Here is a 24,936-nt window from a genome sequence, read left to right as displayed (position 1 = left end):
GGCATCACAGCGACGTCACAAAGTGGCCGCCCAATAGAAGCGGAGGGGCGGAGATGAGCGGGACGTAACATCCCGCCCACCTCCTTCCTTCCGCATTGCTGGCGGGACGCAGGTAAGCTGTGTTCATCGTTCCCGGGGTGTCACACGTAGCGATGTGTGCTGCCTCGGGAATGATGAACAACTGGAGCACAGAAGGACGACCGACATTTTGAAAATGATCGACGTGTCAACGAACAACGATAAAGTGAGTATTTTTGCTCGTTCACAGTGGTTTGGAGGTGTCACACAGTACGATGTCAAATGATGCCGGATGTGCGTCACTAACGACGTGACCCCGACGACATATCGCCCGATACATCGTACCGTGTGACGCCGGCATAAGTACCACAACTTGTGAATGCTTTTTGTAGCAGCCAGAGTCTTTCAATTCTTGATTGAGCGATTTTCAACTGTTCTTCCTTGGAAAAGTCTTCCATTTCTGTGAGATTCCTGGCTCGTCTTGCATGCACTGCTCTTTTGAGGTCTAGCCACAAGTTTTCAATGATGTTCAGATCAGGGGACTGTGAGGGCCATTGTAAAACCTTCAGCTTGTGCCTTTTGAGGTCGTCTATTGTGGATTATGGCTTATGTTTAGGATCATTGTCTATTTTTAGAAACCATCCATTCACCAGCTTTTTTTACAGATGACGTTATGTTTGCATCATGAATTTGTTGAAATTTCATTGAATCCTTTCTTCAATCTGCCCGAGAAATGTTCCCCGTGCCATTGGCTGCACCACAAACCAAAAGCACGATTGATCCACCCCCATGCTTAATGGTTGACAAGATATTCTTTTCATGAATCCCTGAGCCCTTTTTTCTCCACACATACCTTTGATCATTGTAGCCAAAGAATTCTGTTTTAACCTTATCGCTCCACAGAACTTGTCGCAAATGCATCAGGCTTGCTTAGATGTTCTTTTGTATAATTCTGACAATGAATTTTCAAAGCTTCTCGTATATTTTGCAATGTTAAATACAGATAGCATGTGGATGTCATCCATGTGCTGTTTGTGTTTATCCTGGACCCATTGACTTGTGTGGGTCTGTGTGTCCATGCTGCCAGTTAAAATGGACAGATCTCCTTGTGGATCACATGTACACATGGTCCGTGTGAAAAGATGGATCCATAGATTTTCGGAAAACAGACACCACACATACTGGAAACATGAAGGTGTGAACGGAGCCTAAAGGCCGCTTTACACGCAACGACATCGCTAACGAGATGTCGTTGGGGTCACGGAATTTGTGACGCACATCCAGCCTTGTTAGCGACGTCGTTGCGTGTGAGACATACGAGCGACCGCTAGCGATGCAAAATACTCACCAAATCGTTGATTGTTGACACATCGTCCATTTCCCAAATATCGTTGCTTATTTAGGACACAGGTTGTTCGTCGTTTCTGAGGCAGCACACATTGCTATGTGTGACACCCCAGGAACGATGAACAACACCGTACCTGTGTCCTCCGGCAACGAGGTGGGCGTGACTTTCATGGGGCTGCTCTCCGCCCCTCCGCTTCTATTAGACGCCTGCCGTGTGACGTTGCAGTGACGCCGCACGAACCGCCCCCTTAGAAAAGAGGCTGTTCGCCAGCCACAGCGACGTCATTAGGAAGGTAAGTACGTGTGACGGGTATTTCACAGAAAAAGTCACTTTCTAAAATATCGATTCTTTATTATACAAATTTTTTTTTTAAATTTTACATATAAATCCTTAAGGATACACATAGACAGAAAAAACAAACAGCCAAATATGAAAGACTCCAGCTAGTCATACAGCAGAAAGACAAGTGATATACCCCCCCAAAATAATGGGGGTAAGTATATCACTGTGCCAATCGCCTACAATATATGCGATTGGAAAAATTTACTCCAGGTATGTCTATATTCTGAGGCTCTCACAAATCCAAGGTAAGAAAATTGGGAGTGTCCAGAATACATTCGCCTAGACCAAACTGTCCCTGAAGTCACAGAAGTATTTACATAACATTATTTCCAAACTCCTGATTAATTTACATTCAATACTTGTCACCCGACGCGTTTCTCCTCCTACACAGGAGGTTCATCAGGGGTGTTTATAACATGTCATAATACATTTAGTTAATGAGAAAAATGAGGAGAAAGACAATAAGCACATATGGATACCACAGATGTTATATGGAAAACCTCGTCACTGAAGATTTTTTTTATGTCAGCCGTTCTCTAGATTTTTAATCGGAATCTTTTATTAAGGCAAAATTTAATTTCTTCGGTTTTTACTAGAGGTTTCAACTGATGTCTAGGGGGGTGGCCCAATCAGAGTGCAAATTCCACATCAACAAACTTTTAGACTATATTTTCGTTCCAAGACTGTTAATATTAAATTCCATTAAGGCCGCTTTACACGCTGCGACATCGCTCAAGCGATCTCGTTGGGGTCACGGAGTTTGTGACGCACATCCGGTCGCTTTAGCGATGTCTTTGCGTGTGACACCTATGAGCGATTTTGAATCGTCGCAAAAACGGTCAAAATCGCTCATCGGTGACATGCCCCCTATTCTCGAATATCGCTGCTGCTCGGTGTACGAAGTAGTTTGTCGCTCCTGCGGCAGCACACATCCCTATGTGTCACATCGCAGGAACGAGGAAGCTCTCCTTACCAGCGGCCGTCCGCAATGAGGAAGGAAGGAGGTGGGCGGGATGTTACGTCCCGCTCATCTTCGCCCCTCCGCTTCTATTGGGCGGCGGTTCGGTGACACTGCTGTGATGTCGCTGTGACGCTGATCGAACCGCCCCCCTAGAAAGGAGGCGGTTCGCCGGTCACAGCGATGTCGCTAGGCAGGTAAGTAGTGTGACGGGTCCACGCGATGTTGTGCACTACGGGCAGCGATTTGCCTGTGTCGCACAACCGATGGGGGCGGGTACGCACGCTAGCGATATCGGTCACGATATCGCAGCGTGTAAAGCGGCCTTTAGTCTGTATACTGGTACGTAGGTAATCTCAGCAGATAATTTAATGAAGCATCAGCCACGTGAGGAGGTATTGGAGCTGCAGCATTCCACATTGAAAAACAAGACCTTGTTTAAATTATCTGCTGAGATTACCTACGTACCAGTGTATGGACTAATGGAATTTAATATTAACAGTCTTGGAACGAATATATAGTCTAAAATTTTGTTGATGTGGAATTTGCACTCTGATTGGGCCACCCCCCTAGACATCAGTTGAAACCTCTAGTAAAAACCGAAGAAATTAAATTTTGCCGTAATAAAAGATTCGGATTAAAAATCTAGAGAACGGCTGACATAAAAAATCTTCAGTGACGAGGTTTTCCATATAACATCTGTGGTATCCATATGTGCTTATTGTCTTTCTCCTCATTTTTCTTATTAACTAAATGTATTATAACATGTTATAAACACCCCTGATGAACCTCCTGTGTAGGAGGAGAAACGCGTCGGCTGAAAACTATTGAATGTAAATTAATCAGGAGTTTGGAAATAATGTCATGTAAATACTTCTGTGACTTCAGGGACAGTTTGGTCTAGGCGAATGTATTCTGGACACTCCCAATTTTCTTACCTTGGATTTATGAGAGCCTCAGAATATAGACATACCTGGACTAAATTTTTCCACTCGCATATATGTAGGTCGATTGGCACAGTGATATACCGTATTTTTCGGACCATAAGATGCACTTTTTTTCCCCCAAATGTTGGGGGAAAGTTGGGGGTGCGTCTTATGGTCTGACTATAGGTCTGCGGCCGGGAATGAGGGTGCTGCAGTTCATCGGGGGCACGAGCAGGCTGTAGCAGCGCCTGCTCGTGACCACGTGGGCTCGCTCATTACATATGCACGCCTATCCTCCCGCCCATTTCTCAGTGCGAAAGTCGGCGTTGACAGATGGGCGGGAGGACGAGCGGGGACGCGCGCATAGCAAACAGCCGGCCGCATGATCACCCCTGGCAATTACAGCCTGGAGTGATCATGTGAGGCTGTATTCACTGCCCCCCGCGCGTCATCATCAGCGCGGGGTGCAGTGAATCAGTACACTCACCCGTCCCCGTGTGTGGAGCCGTCCCCCTACAGCACGCGATGTCTTCCTGTCTGTGCCGGTCAGCTGATCTGTGCTGATCAGCTGATCGGCACAGACAGGAAGACATCGCGATGCAGCAGGGGAACGGCTCAACACACGCAGGTCAGCGGCGCAGAGAGGAAGATGATCGGTGCTGGAGGGAGTGAGGAAAAGGTGAGTATAAACGTTTATTTTTTTCTCTGTGCTATAGGATACAGGCCATATACCAGGATGGTATATGAGCACGATGGGGGCATATAGCAGGATGGGAGTATATGAGCAGGCAGGATGGGGGTATATGAACAGGATGGGGGTATATGAACAGGATGGAAGTATATGAGCAGGATGGATGTGGGAATATGAGCAGGATGGATGGGGGGTATACCAATAGGATGGGGGTATATCAATAGGATCGGGGTATATGAACAGGATGGGGTATATGAACAGGATCGGAGTATATGAGCAGGATTGGGGAATATGAGCAGGATGCTGGTATATGAGCAGGATAGGGGTATATGAGCAGGATGGGGGTATATGAGCAGGATGGGGGTTTATAGCAGGATCATATACAAGGCAGGAGGATCATTACCAGGATGGGGTACCTTAGTAGAGAATTTGGGGACATTACCCCCATAACAGTGTCAGCAGCAGATCCTCGCCCCATATCAGTGTGTCATGACCACATTTTTTGCTTAAAGTTTTATTTTCCCATTTTCCTCCTCTAAAACCAGGGTGCGTCTTATAGTCCGGTGCGTCTTATAGTCCGAAAAATACGGTACTTGCCCCCTTTTTGGGGGGGTATATCACTGGTCTTTCTGCTGTATGACTAGCTGGAGTCTTTCATATTTGGCTGTTTGTTTTTTCTGTCTATGTGTATCCTTAAGGACTTATATGTAAAAATTTAAAAAATTTTTTTTTTTTGTATAACAAAGAATCGATATTTTAGAAAGTGACTTTTTCTGTGAAATACTGCTTGGTTAGTTCACTTTAAACTATTCTCTTCTGTGAATAATATGTGTGACGGGTACTAGCGATTTTGTCCGCCACGGGAAGCGATTTGCCCGTGACACACAAACGACGGGGGCGGGTGCGAACGCTAGCGATGTCGCAGCGTGTAAAGCGCTCTTTAGACAGATTTTGACTGAACTTGCTGATTTTTATATAATAGGCCTTTGGACTAATGTGTATACGGGTGACTTGACAATCAAGGGACAGCATAGGTTTCTGGCAGCTACCTATTACCATCCCCTTCCTTCGTTGCGGACCTGAACTGTGAGCTCTCAGATGTAGCTAACAATGTCAGCTTTCCCTCTGTAGCATCGGAGGAGTAGCAGATACGCTGAAGCTGGCAGGATCCAGTGATCGAGACAACTTTGGAGCAGCGCTTGCAAGTTGTATAGCACAAAGCTTCTTGCCTAGGAAATTGGCCATGTCTGATAGACTTCAGGTGTAGCCGGTAACCTTGACCACTAACTATAAATTATAAAATTAAAGGGGATCTCCACTACTCAGACAACCCCTTCTCAATTTGAATGTTTTCACCCCAAATAAAATAACAACACTTCTACTCACCTCCTGTGCCGGAGCTATTCCAGCGGTTTCAGCACTCCCTCTCCCAGGGCTCATATGAAGTTACATCTCTCGAGCCCCGCTCCCAATCAGTGCCTGCTTCACTTTCATCTTCTTTCGGTGAATCAAACATCAAAAGGAAGTCAGAGCTGATGCTGCTATTGATGTTTGATACGTCAGAAAGCGGTCAGAGGGAAGCCGGCGCTGATTGTGCCCCGGGCTCGTGAGATATAACAACTTCACGTGAACCCCGGGAGAGTGGGTACGAACACTGCTGGAACAGCACCAGATTGGATGTGAGTATGAGTGTTGTTATTTTAATGCAGGACAAACACTCAGATTGAGAAGGTTGAGTGTGAGTACTGGACAACCCCTTTAAAAAACACCTCTCTTCTTGAGAACGTAGAGAATTTTTAATTTGGGGTACATTGCAAAGATGTTTGTTTTTACAAGGAGTTTACAATTTTATCCATTTAACAGGATGAGACAATCCCTTTAATAGCAGTTTTCATGCTTAACAGTTGCTCTATTATTTTCTTTAGAGCTGTTATATCAGCTCCATAGAAATAAATGGAGTGAGACATCATTCATGCTGGGAATTTTGGAACCCCGGTTGCCAGTATCGTTGGGGTCTGCTATCAGCGATCATACGTTTATCATCTTTTATGTAAATAGGTAGCTTTTAATATAATAATCTATCACAGCTTGGTATGGCAGAGCGGCAGAATCATAGATTACTGTCATTGATATTTGGGTTGTCAGAACCATGTGATGCAGAAGGTGTACCTCCAATTATAGGGTGGAATGATCATAGCCCAATAATGTGCAGAATAATGAGATTTCTAGATAGTAGTGTGATTCGGCCGTGGATTTTGCTGTGGGCTGCTCGTATATATACATTAGTGTCCTCTGCTGTGTCCCGTAGACTCCCATATCCAGCGCTGTGTGATGTCATGTGATTTCTAGACGTCCCCTTTAATGAATTATCAAAGCATTCTTCTGGTGTACAGACTTGTATGTCTATACCCGGATTACATTATGGAATTTGCACTGATTATTTCTGATTGCACTCATCAGGAGATAGCAGGCCTGCACTTGTCTGCAGAACAGCATGGAAATCTCCTATTACTGGGGTTTTCAGGCTATTTTTACTTTTACGTTGCTTTTATATGTTCTGTTTTTGGAGCTGAATACTTTCTTTGTCGACGAGAAGACTCTCAGAAATCATCTTGATTAATCGATACCTTTAAGAACTGCAGTAAATAGCTCCTCTCGGTCCATAGTACATAGGTTAAAGCATATATTAAAACCTTTTATGAGTGACATGACTTAACTGATCACCGCAAAGGCATATTTATGAGGGCAGAACAGTCATAGCCCGGGAGTCACTTACACAGAATTAACTTGAAAGGACTAATGACCCCCCCATAGGAACCGCGGAGCTTGTAATCATCGTTATGGTCATTGGCACCAAGTAGGTCACAGATTATGGCAGTCCAGGATCTACGTTTATTGGCTGGCAGGACCTGATGGGTCACACAACAATTTGTCATATATCAGCTTTCCACTGTAATATTACAGATTTATTGTGAAATGCTTCTTGTTACTGACTGCTCAGTCTGTAAAACCGTGCGGGCATTACCAATAAGCAAGGAATTTGCTATTGTTATTGTTGGTCTGGGCAATGTCCTGCTTGGAAGATTTGGCTTCTGGCATTCAATAATAGTAATAATTTTAGCTATATAGCGCCAACATATTCCACAGCACTTTACATTTAGGCGAGGACATGCACAAGCAATAAAAAACAAAGCAAAAAACACACAGTTCAACAGTTACCGGAGGAGAGAGGGTCCTTCTCGCAAGCTTACAATCTATAAGGAAATAGGGGGATAAAATAGGTAGAATGTGCTCGTCATGTATGGACCGGCCATCATTGTAATACATAGGAATTCTGATATAAAGCTGCATGATCCATCCTCAACCAGGATCTGTCTAAGTGTGGGTACCACGAATGGAGCATGTGGAGACAGATAGCGTATTTTTCGGACTATAAGACGCACTTTTTTCCCCCCAAATGTTGGGAAGAAAGTTGGGGGTGCATCTTATGGTCTGAATATAGGGCTGCAGCCGGGAATGAGGGTGCTGTGGTGGAGCGGGCCATCGGGGGCACGAGCAGGCTGTAGCAGCACCTGCCGTGACCACGTGGGCCCGCTGATTACATATGCACGCCCATCCTCCCGCCCATCATGCCTCAGCGCTGAAGCCGGCGCTGACAGGTGGACGGGATGATGGGCAGGGGGTGCGCGCATAATTAACAGCCGGCCGTGATCACCCCTGGCAACTACAGCCTGGAGTGATCATGTGCGGCTGTATTCACTGCCCCCCGCGCATCAATATCAGCGCGGGGGGCAGTGAATAAGTATGTACACTCACCGGCCACTTCCGTGCAGCATTGCGATCTCCTCCAGTCTGCCGGCAGACTGGAGGAGATTGCGATGCTGCAAGGAAGTGACGGCTCTACACAGATCAGTGGCGCTGCTGCCGGCACAGACAGGAAGAGGAGCGATGCTGCATGGAGCGAGGAAAGGTGAGTATAAACGTTTGTTTTTTGTGGGATACAGGATACATGCCATATAGCAGGATGAGGGTATATAGCAGCATGGGGCCATATAGCAGGATGAGGGTATATAACAGCATGGAGGTATATAGCAGGATGGGGCCATGTAGCAGGATGGCAGTATATAGCAGGATGGGGGTATATAGCAGGATTAGGGCATATTCCAGGATGGCAGTATATAGCAGGATGGGGGCATATTCCAGGATGGCAGTATATAGCAGGATGAGGCCATATACCAGGATGGGATACCTTAACAGAGAATTTGGGGACATTACCCCCATAACAGTGTCAGCAGCAGATCCTCGCCCCATAACAATGAGTCATGGCCACATTTTTTGCTTAAAATTTTATTTTCCTCCTCTAAAACCAGGGTGCGTCTTATGGTCCGGTGCGTCTTATAGTCTGAAAAATACAGTAAATAGGAAGTGAGTGGAATGCGATAAAACAATCGCATTACACTCAGACCAATATCACTCTATGGGGCAGCACCCATGAGTGATTATTTTCTCAGCCCTAATCGGACCGAGAAAACAATCGCAGCATGCTGCGAGTTGAATGTGATCTTATTCCACTTGCACCCGTTAAAGTCTATGAGGCGAGAGAAACATCGCACTGCTCTCGCGCTACTCCGGTGGCGATTCTTGCATCAGCTGGCAACGGAGGAGATAAGGAGATAAAGCCCTCCTTCTCCTCCGCAGCGCCGGCCCTCCCCTCCGCAACTGTGGTCTAATTGCATGATCGGGCCACAGTTGCATGACACTCACATGACACTCGTCTCCCGCTGTGCTGCGAGCGTGAGCCGAGTGTCATGCGATGACTCGCACAAATCCCTGTGTGGCCTCTGCTTTAGAAGGAAAGAACAGGGGGAGAGTTAGGGATACTTTGCACGTTGCAACATCGCTACTGCGATATCATCTGGGTCAAATCGAAAGTGACGCACATCCGGCGTCGGTAACGACGTCACAACATGTAAAGCCTAGATGCGCCGATAAACGATCGCAAAAGCATCGTGAATCGGTGATCTGTGTAGTGTCGGACATTTTCATAATGTCGCACCAATAGGAGATACGATGTTGTTCCTCGTTCCTGCGGCAGCACACATCGCTGTGTGTGAAGCCGCAGGAGCGAGGAACATCTCCTTACCTGCCTCCACCGGCTATGCGGAAGGAAGGAGGTGGGCGGGATGTTTACGTCCCACTCCTCTCCACCCCTCCGCTTCTATTGGCCGCCTGCCGTGTGACGTCGCTGTGACGCCGCACGACCCGCCCCCTTAGGAAGGAGGCGGGTCGCGGGCCAGAGCGACGTCGCAGGGCAGGTAAGTGCGTGGGAAGCTGCCGTAGCGATAATGTTCGCTACGGCAGCTATCACGATATCGCATGTGCGACGGGGGCGGGGACTATCGCGCTCGGCATCGCAAGCATCGGCTAGCGATGTCGCTGCGTGCAAAGTAACCCTTAGGCGGGCTTTGCACGCTGCGACATCGGTAACAATGTGTTACCGATGCTGCAGCAATAGTCCCGCCCCCGTCGCACGTGCAATATCTAGTGAAAGCTGCCGTAGCGATTATTATCGCTACGGCAGTTTCACACGCTCAAACCTGCTGTGCGACGTCCCTCTGGCCGGCGACCCGCCTCCTTCCTAAGGGGGCGGGTCGTGCGGCGTCACAGCGACGTCACACGGCAGGCGGCCAATTGAAGTGGAGGGGCGGAGATGAGCAGGATGTAAACATCCCGCCCACCTCCGTCCTTCTCATTGCAGCCGGCGGCAGGTAAGGTGAAGTTCCTCGCTCCTGCGGCTTCACACAAAGCGATGTGTGCTGCCGCAGGAGCGAGGAACAACATCGCACCTGTCGCTGCACCGGCATTATGGAAATGTCGGAGGCTGCAGCGATGATACGATAACGACGCTTTTGCGCTCGTTCATCGTATCATCTAGGATTTACACACTACGACATCGCAAGTGACGCCGGATGTGCGTCACTTTCGATTTGACCCCACCGACATCGCACCTGCGATGTCGTAGTGTGCAAAGCCGCCCTTAGGTTAGTGAGTTGAGGTGATAGACTTGTCTAAAGAGATGTGTTGCTAGATATTAGTTGGATCGTTTGGGGTAGTGCATTCTAGAACATTGGCACAGGACAAGAGTAGTCTTGGAGATGGAGGTGCGAGGTTGAGAGTACGGAGGATATGTGTCTTAGATCAGTTGCAGAATGCAGGGCACAGTTAGTGTGATAGACAGAAATGAGAGATGAGATATATGGCGGTGCAGAACTGTGGAGAGCTTTGTGGGTGAGGAAGATAAGTTTGTATTGCATTCTGTAGCGTATGGGCAACCAGTGTAATGACTGGAACAAGGTGGAAGCATTGGTGAAGCAGCTGGACAGAAATACGACCCTGGCGGCTGCATTCAGGATGGATTGGAAAGGAAAAAGTTTGATTAGAGGGAGACTGAAAAGTAGAGAATTCCAGACAAGAATAAATAAGTGTGACAGTAAGAGATTTGCATTTTCAAAGGTGAGGAAAGGTCAAAGAGTCTGGAGATGTTTTAAGATGCAGGTATCATGAGTTATATGGATAGAGAGAATAAAGGAATGTTCTGTATCAATTGTAAACCCAAGGCAGCGAGTGTGCCGCTTGGTTGAACCACCAAAAGTTATTGAAATATTGGGGATAGGTTGGTTAGTACAAGGAGGAACCCTGAGAAGTTCAGTTTTGGACAGATTCAGTTTCAGATGTAAGGAGATTGGGAGATCTTCTGGAAAAATTCTGGAGTTCCTCATTGACTTCCATTATACTCAGTACTTGAGTTGAGCCTGTCCAAGCATCCGACCAGCTTTATAAAAGGGGCATGGGTCACTGGATTCTCTGGGGGCGAGCCTTTAGGATGCTCTGCATAATTACACTATGAGCCCTGCCCACTGTAAAGACAAATATTAGCACTAAATAAAAAGGCCCACCCTTCTGAAACCATACGGTGGATTAAAAAAGAAAAACGGAGTAAAATAAGAGGAAAATCTGGCCACTTTTGACATGGTGACAGGGTCTCTTTAAGGGCCATTTCCCAGATCCGGCACACTCCAGCACAGTGTAATACAGTACAATGGCATCGCAGCAACCTCCGGTCACATGCTGTCAAAGTGGTTTAATGGCTTTGGCCGGTCAATATTTGGTTCTCCAATTCTCAAAATGGCTCCTGTGTTGTATTCATATGTCATCTCCTAACATGTTATGAAATGTGTAAGTGATTGTGTGCTCGTCTACTATGGATTCTGGAAAAAGAAAGAGCTTATATCTTTTTTGCTGGCCGTGCCTGGTGCTACAGCTCATAACAGCTTAGTGCCATTCAAGTGAAGCAACCGGGCATGAATGCATCCTGAGAAAACGGGGATCTACTCAAAGTGGTCTATAGCCAAGATTAGACTATAAAACTAGTGTTCTCCTTTATCCATACAGTATCGTTATTATTCATGGTGGTCCATACCCCTCTAAAGGCTAATTCACATGATCATACAGCCACCACTTTTTTCATTTGCATTACGTCCGAAAGACCCAGCAGTTTGGGACAAACTAAACCACATGATAGATATATATGATAGTTAGTTTGGGTCCTGCCTTGAGGATGAGACCTGCAACATAATATGGATGAGACTTGGCTCTTTTGATATTACTTCTCTTTAGGGATCATCTTTCCAGTATAATTTTAATTATTAGCAAATAAAGATATAAATGGCCTTGACTACAGATTTTCCATTTCTTATAAGTTCTTCGTGCTTTTCACGTATTACTTATTGCTTGTAGCAGACTGACCAGCAGAGCTTAAAGGGGTTGCCCAGTCTAAACACGTTACCTGTCCACAGGATAGGTGATAACTTTATGATTGATGCCTGTCCCACCGCTGGTACCCCCACTGATCAGCAGACTGGGGAATTCTAATTCCAAATGTGAATTATTCTCGCTACAAAATGGAGCAACAGCTCGGACGACCGACTGCCGCTTCATTCATTCTCTATGAGGCTACTGGAAAAAGCCAAGCACAAATCGCACTGCAGACCTATTCTAATGAGCGTAAAAGTGCCCCATTCTGCCGATCAGTGCAGGTCCCAGCGGTCAGATCCCCACCCATCAATAAGTTGTCACCTATCCTATTGTTTTAACTAGACAACCCCTTTTATACAATAGATTTAGCAGTGAAGCATTGCAGGCACAACATTTAGATGATGGTAGTTGTTTTATTTTTCCCACATGTTACTTGCAGATTTTGCTGCCGTTTCCAATTTACAAAATACAGTGGAACCTTGGTTTAAGAATAAGACCGAGGCCACACGGGGACTACTCCGATCCTCGCATGACACTTGGCTCACGCTGGCAGCAGAGCGGGAGCCGAGTGTCATTGCGACTGAGGTCTGATCATATGATCGAATTACAGCTGCGGGGGGAGGGCCGGCGCAGAGGGGAGGGCCGGCGCAGAGGGGAGAGCCAGCGCTGAGGAGGGTAGGGCTGTCGCTGCGGAGGAAAGAGAGGGATTTATCTTCCTCTCTCCTCTTTTGCCGACTGATGCCATTCTCGCTCTGCACTCGTATTACACCGGTGTACAGTGAGTGCAGTGTGATCATTCTCTCGCCTCATAGACTTGAATGGGTGCGAGAGAAACAAGGATCGCATTGCACCCTCAGCATGCTGCGACTCTTTTCTCGGTTCGATTAGTGCTGATAAAATAATCGCTCGTGACATGTGTCTTAGGCCTAACTTGGTTTGAGAGCGTTTTGCAAGACAAGCAAAGCTTTTTAAAAATTTGTAATTTGGTTTAAGAGCAATGCTTTGCAATAAGAGCAAATATTCACTGCACACATTTGTGGTTCAGTCCTTTTACCACGCTCTGACCCCCTCTGGAGGTAACTTTCTGTCCATATGTACTGTATACAGTATACCATTGCACATTACAGTATATACTATATAGCATGTCTATCAATTTACATTTGTGGATATGTCGCGGGCGGAGGGGACGCGCTCGCCACGCTCGGGTCCGGGGCTTCTGCTGCTGCTGCTCGGTGGCTCAAGGGGTGGGCCGGACCCGGGGACTCGAGCAGCGCTCCTCACCCGTGAGTGAAAAGGGGATGGTTTGTTTGGGGAGAGAGTTTGTGACGCCACCCACGAGATGTGGTGATGATGGCACCACCGCTGCTGGTGACGGGGATCCCGGGAGAGATGGTAGGGAGTAGCTAGGATGTTGTCCCCTCCGTTGGTAGGGGGTTGGTGATCCCGGGGCCCGGTGGTGTAACGGGGAGGCTGGATGGCTGGGGTGCAGGGTTGCAGGGACAGCGCGGCGCGGTGCCGGACGGCACTGGTGTACTCACTCAGACAATCAATGACAGAGTCTCTGGTAAACCAACGGCCGGTTGGACGGGTCCCGCAGCCGGCTGCAGTGTTGTGCTCTCCCCGGATGGCTGATGGTGGCTGTCTTTCCCTGCACCTTTTAGAATGTTATGAGTCCTGTGGTTGCCCACCGGTAGTCCGCTACCCGGCGTATAGGTGCTGTAGGACCCCCTTTTGCCCGCAGGCGCTGGCCCTTGGATCTCTAGCCTGTGACAGTGGCTGTATATCCTCACGGTGTGGACTTTTGCCTTCTGTTGGGTCTTGGTTGTTGGGAAACCCCTGGGGTTCCCGTCACACTCGGATTTGACTATTGTCAGCGGCTCCAAGCCTGGTCGGGGTCCGATGGCCCTGCCTGTGTGCTTAGCTTCACTCCGCTCCCCGGTTCGGTACCGGTGGGCCACCGTCCAGCTCCGGTCCTACGGCTCTGCAGAGTTCCGCTAACTCCTGCAGACGGCCACCACCGTCTGCCAACCTTGCTGTCAGTGCCTGGGCTCCAACCCAGACACTTGCAGTTTCTGACCTCTCACTTTCACCTCCTGAACTCATCTCCTGCTTTTCCCGCCTCCAGGCCTGTGAACTCCATGGTGGGTGGGGCCAACCGCCTGGCTCCGCCCCACCTGGTGTGGACATCAGACCCTGGAGGGAGGCAACAAGGGTTTTTGGTTGACTGTTGTTACTGTCTAGGGTGGGGGGGGGGGGTATGGTGTTATGTATGTGACTACCTGGCTAGTCCAGGGCATCACAGATACAGTATTATACTCTCTTCCTGCTAACCAGTACAGCACATTGCTTGTACTGTAATCTAATTGCCTGGGAAGAATTCGTACCCCACATTTGGCTTAGTTCTCCCCTTATTTTGGGGAGAATAGATTTGGGGGGTGTTTTTTGTGTACTGTACTACAATATAGATTGTCATATTCATACATCATTTTTTCTTTCTATATTGTACCTCCTGCACACCAACTATTCTATTGTAAGGTAATGTGTAGTTTAATTTGTTTTTTGTTTTTTACTGTACGGTATTTTGTATTAGTGTATGGTAATAATTTTATATGAATACAGTACATTATATTGTATTACTGTAATTTGTATAAATACTGTAAATATTTTTGGGTTGGGAAACGAATTGTCTGTGCTTCAATTATTTCCTATGGGAAAATTCGCTTTGATATGAGAGTAACTTGGTTTAAGAGCACATTACCGGAACCAATTATGCTCAGAATCCAAGGTTCCACTGTACATTGCAAAAGGTAAACTCCGCTGTGAAATTCTGCAGCAAGAGTTCACCTGCTATCTAGGCCATTTCTAGAAAGGCCTCACTCTGAATAAATACAGCAGTGGACTTTGTTACCTACTGTACGTCTATGTTCACACGTTGCGTTTTTGCTATGTTTTTTCTGCAGCCAAAACGTGCTCTCATCAGTAAAAAAAAAGCTGCTCCCAAAAAGCAGGTTTTTCTGCTATTTTTGTTGTGTGTTTGCTGTTTTTTTGCAGCATTTTTTGTTGTGTGTTTGCTGCTTTTTTATGCATTTTTCTTCTTTTTGTGGCATTTTTTTTTTTCGCAGTTTTTGTCTTTGTTTTTGGTGTGATTTGTCTACATTACATGTTTAATAAAGTTAGTTTCATTCTTCAGAAAAGCCTCAAAAATGCAGCAGTTGTGTTTGTCTTTTGCTGAATTTTTGCACTTTCTCATTGCTTTCAATGGTGAAAGAATTGACATGCTGCTTCTGTTACACAGCAGTTTTCCATTTCCAGGGGAAAAAAGCAATCGTGTGCATAAGATTTCTGAAATCACAGGCTTTGCTGATACTGTATAAAGCAGCTTTTAATTTGCATAAAACACTGCAAAAAAACAAAAAAAAAAAGTAGCAAAAATGCAACATGTGACTGTAGCCTAAAGCCGCACACGTCACCTTTTAGGAAATCTGGTACTTTACTCAGTATAAATTGAAGGGCTGAGGATTTATTTTTTTTTTTTTTACTCTACAGATATCCAGATAGAAATTTCCAAAAGAAAAAATAAATAAATCGCATACACTGGGCGACTACTGTAATATGCACGGATTTCCAGCATGGTAAATCCGGATGGCAGTTATAGGCTATGTGCGCACGGTATGTTTTTCGCTGCGTTTTTGCATATTTTTCGGGTGTGTTTTTGGGCTCAAAACTGCTTGACTTTGTTTCTCTAGCAAAGTCTATGAGTTTTCATTTTTGCTGTCCACACACAACTTTTTTTTTTAGCTTCGTTTTTGAGCTTAAAAAAATAAAAATAATAGACATGTCAATTCTTCCCTGCGTTTTTCTACGTTTTCCGCCCATGCAATGCATTGGAAAAATGCAGCAAAAGGCAGAGATCAAAAACGCAGCAAAACGCAGCCACATGCGCTTTTACCGGTGCGTTTTTCGCCGCGGGTGCGTTTTAGCGGCCAAAAACGCAGCGGCAAAAAACCGCAGCGTGTGCACATAGCGTTACGCTGCAGATTTTCTGTTTGGAGAATCTGCAGCATATCCGCCCAGTGTGAATACAGACGTAAGTTGAGAGTACAGATTGCATCCAGCATTAGTCTATTCCTGCAGATTGCGTCCAGCATTAGTCTATTCCTGCAGATTGCGTCCAGCATTAGTCTATTCCTGCAGATTGCGTCCAGCATTAGTCTATTCCTGCAGATTGCGTCCAGCATTAGTCTATTCCTGCAGATTGCGTCCAGCATTATTCCGTGCTGTGTCAGGATCTGACCCCCTCTGCCCCTGACTGCTTCAGCATACAAATGGTCAGCGTGAAGAATGACTATTGTATTTGGTATGGTAATGCTGAGCTAGCAGGGGCCTGTCTGCAGATATATGGCGTATACCGCACATATGCCTGTGCTTACTGCGCCGGTGTGCAGGGATACGCCACACTAGCTGGATTTGTTTTTCCTTGCGTGTGTATTTTGTGTGTTAGGCCAGCTGGACGGCTGGGCTATCCTCCCGGGTGACTCCATCACACCCCTCCTGTAGGCTGTACAGTAGTTTGCTCTGATGATGTCGATACTAAGCCTGTAACTTCCTTGTAGAAGCCGGTGTGACAGTGGGAGGAGGAGAGACTGCAGCTGAGCGGATTGAAATGGGGAATGCTCAAAAAAAGTTTTCTCCTAAGAAAGGAAATGAAAAGGAGGAGATCCACCAGACTCCCCGGTACGGCACCCCGAGCGCTCAGAACGGAGTAAAGAAGGAGAACAGTAATGGGAAACCTAAAAATCACGTTGAGGCGCAAGGAAAACCCGTACAGCCCAGTGGTAACGCACAGCAGAAGGCTCGGACTGGCAGCCAGGAAGCCAAGCTGTCATCACAGTCGCTTCCTCTTGCTGCACAGCTGAAAAATGAAGGCAACCAGCTCTTTAAGAATGGACAATTCGGGGAGGCTTCAATCAAGTACTCGGAAGCGATCGAGAACCTCAAGAACACAGGTCAGTAGTGTTTGATCCTCGTAATGTCAATTAATAAAAAAAGAAACCACCTATTTGTACTATTGTGGCTTCTGGGTCCTGCAGCTTTTCTTGGTGGTGTGATTTACATTGTGTGCTGTCTTGCTGGCGGCTTCTGGTGCTTGCACTACCTGCGCTGAGCTACTGCAGTGGTAGCAGCTTATGCTGCAGTGCTGCTCGCCTGCTAACCAGAGCTTTTCTACAACTCTCCAGGTCCAGAGGACGCAGAAGAATTAGCCATCCTGTACTCTAACCGAGCAGCGTGCCAGCTGAAGGACGGGAACTGTGCAGAGTGCATCGAAGACTGCAACAAGTAAGTTATAGATTTACCCCCAGGGGCAGACCTGACTGCGAGGGGTTAATGGCTGGTGCTGCTTAAGAAGTACAGGACTGAATGTAGGGGTTAATGGCTGGCGCTGCTCAGAAGTACAGGACTGAATGTAGGGGTTAATGGCTGGCGCTGCTCAGAAGTACAGGACTGAATGTAGGGGTTAATGGCTGGCGCTGCTCAGAAGTACAGGACTGAATGTAGGGGTTAATGGCTGGCGCTGCTCAGAAGTACAGGACTGAATGTAGGGGTTAATGGCTGGCGCTGCTCAGAAGTACAGGACTGAATGTAGGGGTTAATGGCTGGCGCTGCTCAGAAGTACAGGACTGAATGTGTAATCTTCACCTCCAAGGTCCTCAAATGTTTCGGGATCCCCAGGATCAAAGGTGAAGGGGCAAAAGAGCGAGATCTCCCGATGTCACCCATATAACTGCGGATGACCTCTGTGCAGTCACATCCTCATCTGCTTCTGTTAATAGTTTATATTAATATCTGAGTCACATGTTAATAAGGGAGGACATGACTCTGAACTGTCAGCATTCTTGCTTAACAAATACCCACAATGCCTCAGGCTTTTTACTAGCAACGAAATAGAGAGTCAGAAGGTCCTTCCATTATTAGATGCCTGCTGCAAGGGTTAATTACCGTCGCCTGTATATGTGTGTTATACATGGGTAGGTATGTGCGCACATTCCACTTACTGGATCCACTTTGCTGAAATGCAGGTCAGTCTGGTTTGCTGAGCAAAAAAATGTAGATGTATCTTAAAAATACAGTCTGCAGTTTTCTTTTCCTGGTCTCCCCTATTCCCCATATATATATAGGTTTATTTTTACCAAGAGTGTGTCTCCAGATTATTGATAGCCAATTGAGGTACATAACGGCAGCACCCTGATATAGGATGGTCATCTGCAGGGCCTCCACGGGGATGTCACATTTTGCTCATTCTTCGGGGGATAGGCAGCCAAAAAAGACCGATTATTGGGAAGTGAGCGTTTCTAAACGAGTAGTCAGTGTAAGGGCACCAAATATTACCCGAAAATGCACCACGAAGGCCATCTCCAAGGGAGCCAACATATAGAATCAGATATGTAAACCTACAAGACATCTATAATAAAAATAATTACACAAATTGTCTTTAAAAAAGAATAAAATAATCTATATATTTATAATCGATAACACACAGACAATCCCAACAAGACAATACAGAACCCCCCATAAAGCAGTACAGTGCACTCCTAGAAATATCTGCTTATATTATCAGATGACCATAGTAGGACCACGGGACAAGATCTAAATATAGCAGATGGATAGGGATATCACACCGTCTAGTACGGTTATGTAATTGCACACTACATGCCCTGGTCCAGCGTTCAGTCTGGCCCCTTATGGCAGCCAGACTTCACTTTTGCACCTAGCATCCTCGGCCAAGCATCTTGGGCACCTCTAGTGCTTACTAGGCCTCACCACACCATTACTACGCCTCACCACACCATGACTACACCTCACTACACAATGACTATGCTACACCATGCTATGACTACACTCCCTGACAGACGTTCTGTGGCTTTTCCATGTTATGTAAATAAAAGCTTATAACCTAACTTTAAATTCCATCCATTAGTTTCATAAATTACTCTTTTGAAAGCTGAAACCCTCCCAAATTTGGTTTAGGTTATGAGAATAAAGTTGCTGCAAAGCTGAAATATTGATCATTTAATGAACACAGAAAGGTCAGATTTTGGCAAGACAAAAGTTTTGTCGCCCACAGAAAGTAATGTGAAATTCAAACAAATAGTTAACTTCTAATACAAAGATATGTTGCATAACATTGGTGAATGAAGTCGTGGTGCTATTACAGCAATATTTAATATTTTGTGTGACTTCCAGGAGCTTGAAGGACTGCATCCATGTGGTTCAAAAATGATTCATACAATTTATTGATTCATAATCCGTCATCAGGAGTAGCAAAGAATGCCGTCTTACATGCCTCCCAGAGTTCATCTAAATTCTTTGGTTTTGTCTTCCAAGCTTCCTCTTTCATCCTACCCCAAACATGCTCAATGATGTTCATGTCTGGTGACTGGGCTGGCCATTTCTTGAGCACCTTGATCTTCTTTGCCAAGAGGAACTTTGTTGTAGAGATGGATGTATGAGATGGAGCACCATCCTGCTGCAGTATTTGACTCCTTTTATGATTGGGAATGTAAGAGGTAGCTAATACTTCTTGATATTTTAGGCTATTGATATTGCCTTCCACCTTGCAAATGTTTCGCACACCCCAATACTGAATGTAACCCCAGACCATGATCTTTCCACCACCAAACTTAACTGTTATCTGGATCCATACGGGCTCCAGTAGGTCTCCTGCAGTATTTGCGGCGCCTGTGGTGTAATTCAACTGAAGATTCATCAGAGAAATTCACCTTCTGCCACTTTTCCAGCGTCCATCTGTTTAGCAGGCTGTGAGACTTGGCAAATGCCACACAGTTTTTTAATTGCCGTTTGTTTAGTGCTGGCTTCTGGGCAATGATTCGACCATGGAGGCCATTTCGAGACAGAATCCTACAAACTGTTCTAGTTGACACAGGGACTTGAGGTGACCAGGCCTTTGGAGCAATGCTACAGTGGAAGAGGGGCTGGCTTTGGATTTTCTAACCAACAAACGTTCCTCCTGAGCAGTTGTCTTGCGGGGTCTGCCTGACCTGGGCTTGCCAAAGACATCTCCAGTCTCTTCAAATCTTTTTTTAATTCTTTGTACTTGACACTGAGACACATTAAAGGTGCCAGCCACCTCTGCAGTGGATCTGTTTTTCAGATTTTTGCATGTTGTCAGAGGTCAAGTTGCAGTTTAAGTGAAGGTCTGGGGTGCTGGATTTCTTTTTATACACAGCCACTAATTAACCGATCATTTAGTGAGCACAGGTGAGGATGTAAAAAACTAGGATTGGGTGCATTATATGACAAGGCGACAAAACTTTTGTCTTGCCAAAATCTAACCTTTCTGTGTTCATTAAATGATCAATATTTCAGCTTTGCAGCAACTTTATTTTCATAATCTAAACCAAATTTGGGAGCCTTTCAGCTTTCAAAAGGGTAATTTATGACACCAATGGATGAATTTAAAGTCAGGTTATAAGCTTTTATTTTCATAACTTGGATAAGCGACGGAACTTCTGTCAGGGATTGTATGCCTCACCACGCCAAGACTATGCCTCACCACGCCAAGACTACGCCTCACCACGCCATGACTACGCCTCACCACGCCATGACTATGCCTCACCATGCCATGACTACGCCTCACCACGCAATTAGTACGCCTCACCACTCATGACTATGCCTCACCCCGCCATGACTATGCCTCACCACGCCGTGACTATGCCTCACCACGCCGTGACTATGCCTCACCACGCCGTGACTATGCCTCACCACGCCGTGACTATGCCTCACCACGCCGTGACTACGCCTCACCACGCCGTAACTACGCCTCACCACGCCGTAACTACGCCTCACCACGCCGTGACTATGCCTCACCACGCCGTGACTATGCCTCACCACGCCGTGACTATGCCTCACCACGCCGTGACTATGCCTCACCACGCCGTGACTATGCCTCACCGCGCCAAGACTATGCCTCACCACGCCATGACTACGCCTCACCGCGCCATGACTACGCCTCACCACGCCATGACTACGCCTCACCACGCCGAGACTACGCCTCACCACGCCAAGACTACGCCTCACCACGCCATGACTATGCCTCACCATGCCATGACTACGCCTCACCATGCCTGCCATGACTATGCCTCACCACGCAATTAGTACGCCTCACCACTCATGACTATGCCTCACCTCTCATGACTATGCCTCACCACGCCATGACTATGCCTCACCACGCCATGACTATGCCTCACCACGCCGTGACTACGCCTCACCACGCCGTGACTACGCCTCACCACGCCGTGACTACGCCTCACCACGCCGTGACTACGCCTCACCACGCCGTGACTATGCCTCACCACGCCGTGACTATGCCTCACCACGCCGTGACTATGCCTCACCACGCCGTGACTATGCCTCACCACGCCGTGACTATGCCTCACCACGGCGTGACTATGCCTCACCACCCCATGACTATGCCTCACCACCCCATGACTATGCCTCACCACGCAATTAGTATGCCTCACCACTCATGGCTATGCATCACCAGGCCATGACTACGTATCACCACGCCATGACTACGTATCCCCACGCCATGACTGCACTTCACGTGATTTTATGACGTTGCGTGGTCTATTAGGCACAAGGATACTGGGCTGAGGATATTGGGTGCTGCATTGAAGATAGCTACCACGGAGGGTTTGACTGAGGACCAGACAAGGGCAATGTGAATTGAAATTGCTCATCTTTTAGTTTACCACACATTTATTGTTTCCATTACTTTTTTCAATTCCACTTAACGTTACACAGAGATTTAAAGAGTAGTTCCACCACAATGATATTAATGACCTATCCACAGGTGATCAATATCAGATCAACAGAGTCTTCAACCGTTTAGAGGCCGCTGCTTGGAGCTGCAGATCGATTGCTAGTGAATAGGAGCATATTTGCAGTACCTTGGAGTAGTGACCATTAAACAGTGGGTAGAGCTGTGCTGTTCAGCTCCCCAGCTACTACTACTACATCTGGCCACAGCTGAGAACAGCTGATCGTTTGGGGTACCAGGTGGAGGACCACCAATGATCGGATCGGATATTGATGATTTTTCCTAAAGCCTGCTTTACACGTTGCAATTTCGCATACGATATCGTATGCGATTTGAAACGCCACCATCGTATGTGTGGCACGTTCAATTTGTTGAACGTGCTGCACACACGATTAACCCCCGTCACACGTACTTACCTTCCATACGACCTCGCTGTGGGCGGCAAACGTCCACTTCCTGGAGTGGGAGGGACATTCGGCGTCACATCGACGTCACGCGGCAGCCGGCCAATAGAAGCGGAGGGGCGGAGCTGAGCGGGACGTAAACATCTCGCCCACCTCCTTCCTTCCGCAATGTGGGCCGGGAGCCGCAGGACGCAGGTAAGATCTGTTCATCGTTCCCGGGGTGTCTCACACACTGCAATGTGTGCTACCCCGGGTACGATGAACAATCTGACGTGCAATTCTAGAGAAAGGTACGATGTGTATGCGATGAGCGTTTTACCGTTCAATCGCAATCGCACGTACCTGTCACACACTGCAATGTACCTTACAATGCCGGATGTGCGTCACTTACTACTTGACCCTGCCGACACATTCTATGATACATTGCAGCGTGTAAATCAGGCTTTAGGATAGGTCATCAATATTGTAAAAATGTACATACTAGCAGGAAATAGGAACACTATAATCCCATCTTCAGTCTCCAGCTGCTGCAGCTGTCTTTACCAGTGATTGGCTGCAGTGGTCACATGAGTAATGTACAGCTTGTGATCACTGCAGAAAATGAGCAATTAGAGCTAGGAATATAGGAGGTGGGTCCAACTGATTTCCTGCCTTATGACACTTTTCCCTAAATACGGGAAAACCCCCTTTAATAATGGTATTACGGCAGAAATACAGATAAGTTGAGTTCAGATGACTATTTTAATTCAAGTCATTTACGTGAATTATGAAAGCAACGTCATCTCTGTGCAATCCTGTCCACCCGCCCACGATTGAGGCCGGGCTGACGAGTCATGTGCCATTGAGCAAAAGAAGGAACTGTCTCATCCCTAAAACTGATGAAATAAGTGTGTGGTCTGTGTGCCGACTGTGTGGGGTACAGACGGCACCAGTCTGAGAGCTGAGTCACAAAGAATATTACAAAGCGGAGACGTGTTCATTGTACAAGGATTAGGCTTCATTTACATTAGACTGGACAATCCCTTTAAGGAAATATCCTATTTTTATCTGGCAGGTGCACGGTTTACGTTTCATTGTGGAGATGTCAGCTTTGTGTGGAGATCCCAGTGTCACCTGGAAAATTGCTGTCATAGACGTCCTAGAATAGGGAGTTTTAACCCTCTGTGGGTTGCATGACAGGAAATGTGATTTTCTACAGCAGTCACCTAGGGGACCTGCCTAATGTATCATCAGGGATGACAAATCCATAGTCAGACAAGTTCTCGAACCACTGAATATGTAATGGTAAGAAATAGAGTAAAGGCTAGATCTATCTATCGCCACATTGGTGTATGTGTGTATATGTATACAAATGCATCTCAATAAATTAGAATTTATTTCAGTAATTCAATACAAAAAGGGAAACGCATATATTATATAGAGTCATTACACACAGAGTGATCTATTTTAAGTGTTTATTTCTGTTAATGTTGATGATTATGCCTTACATCCAATGAAAACCCAAAAGTCATTATCTCAGAAAATTAGAATAATTACCACAAAACATCTGCAAAGGCTTCCTAAGCATATAAAATGGTCCCTTAGTCTGGTTCAGTAGGCTACACAATCATGGAGAAGACTGCTGACTTGACAGATGTCCAGAAGGCAGTCATTGACACACTCCACAAGGAGGGTAAGCCACAAAAGGTCATTGCTAAAGAAGCTGCCATTTCACAGAGTGCTGTATCCAAGCATATTAATGGAAAGTTGAGTGGAAGGAAAAAGTCTGGTAGAAAAAGGTGCACAAGCAACCGGGATCACCGCAGCCTTGAAAGGATTGTTAAGAAAAGGCCATTCAAAAATTTGGGGAGATTCACAAGGAGTGGACTGCTGCTGGAGTCAGTGCTTCAAGAGCCTCCACACACAGATGTATCCAGGACATGGGCTACAAGTGTCACACTCCTTCTGTCAAGTCACTCATGACCAATAGACAACGCCAGAAGTGTCTTACCTGGGCCAAATAGAAAAAGAACTGGACTGTTCTCAGTGGTCCAAGGTGTTGCTTTCAGATGAAAGTATATTTTGCATTTCATTTGGAAATCGCTGTCCCAGAGTCTGGAGGAAGAGTGGAGAGGCCACAATCCTAGCTGCTTGAGGTCTAGTGTGAAGTTTCCACAATCAGTGATGGTTTGGGGAGCCATGTCATCTGCTGCTGTAGGTCCAGTGTGTTTTATCAAGAGCAAAGTCAATCCGGCCGTCTACCAGGAAATTTTAGAGCACTTCATGCTTCCCTCTGCCAACAAGCTTTTTGGAGATGTAAATTTCATTTTCCAGTAGGACTTGGCACCTGTCCACACTGCCAAAAGTACCAATACCTGGTTTACTAAACACAGTATCACTGTGCTTGATTGAACAGGAAACTCACCTGACCTAAACCCCATAGAGAATCTATGGGGTATTGTCAAGAGGAAGATGAGACACCAGACCGAACAATGCAGACGAGTTGAATGCTGCTATCAAAGCAACCTTGGCTTCCATAACACCTCAGCAGTGCCACAGGCTGATCGCCTCCATGCCACACCGCATTGATGCAGTAATTCTTGCAAAAGGAGCCCAG

General features: G+C 46.5%; 1 protein-coding gene across 1 annotated transcript in view; it reads left to right on the top strand.

The window, feature by feature from the left end:
* SPAG1 (sperm associated antigen 1) overlaps nt 1-24,936 on the top strand; it is a 155,479-nt gene that overhangs the window by 66,347 nt on the left and 64,196 nt on the right. The window contains exons 11-12 of the mRNA XM_075353074.1: nt 16,712-17,104; nt 17,336-17,435. Coding sequence (XP_075209189.1) covers nt 16,712-17,104; nt 17,336-17,435 — 493 coding nt within the window. The remainder of the gene's footprint in view (nt 1-16,711; nt 17,105-17,335; nt 17,436-24,936) is intronic.

This window comes from Anomaloglossus baeobatrachus, chromosome 6, assembly GCF_048569485.1.
Source record: "Anomaloglossus baeobatrachus isolate aAnoBae1 chromosome 6, aAnoBae1.hap1, whole genome shotgun sequence".
Classification (NCBI taxonomy): Eukaryota; Metazoa; Chordata; class Amphibia; order Anura; family Aromobatidae; genus Anomaloglossus; species Anomaloglossus baeobatrachus.
Note: the sequence above shows the minus strand (reverse complement) of the source record. Positions and strands in the feature narration are given on the sequence as shown.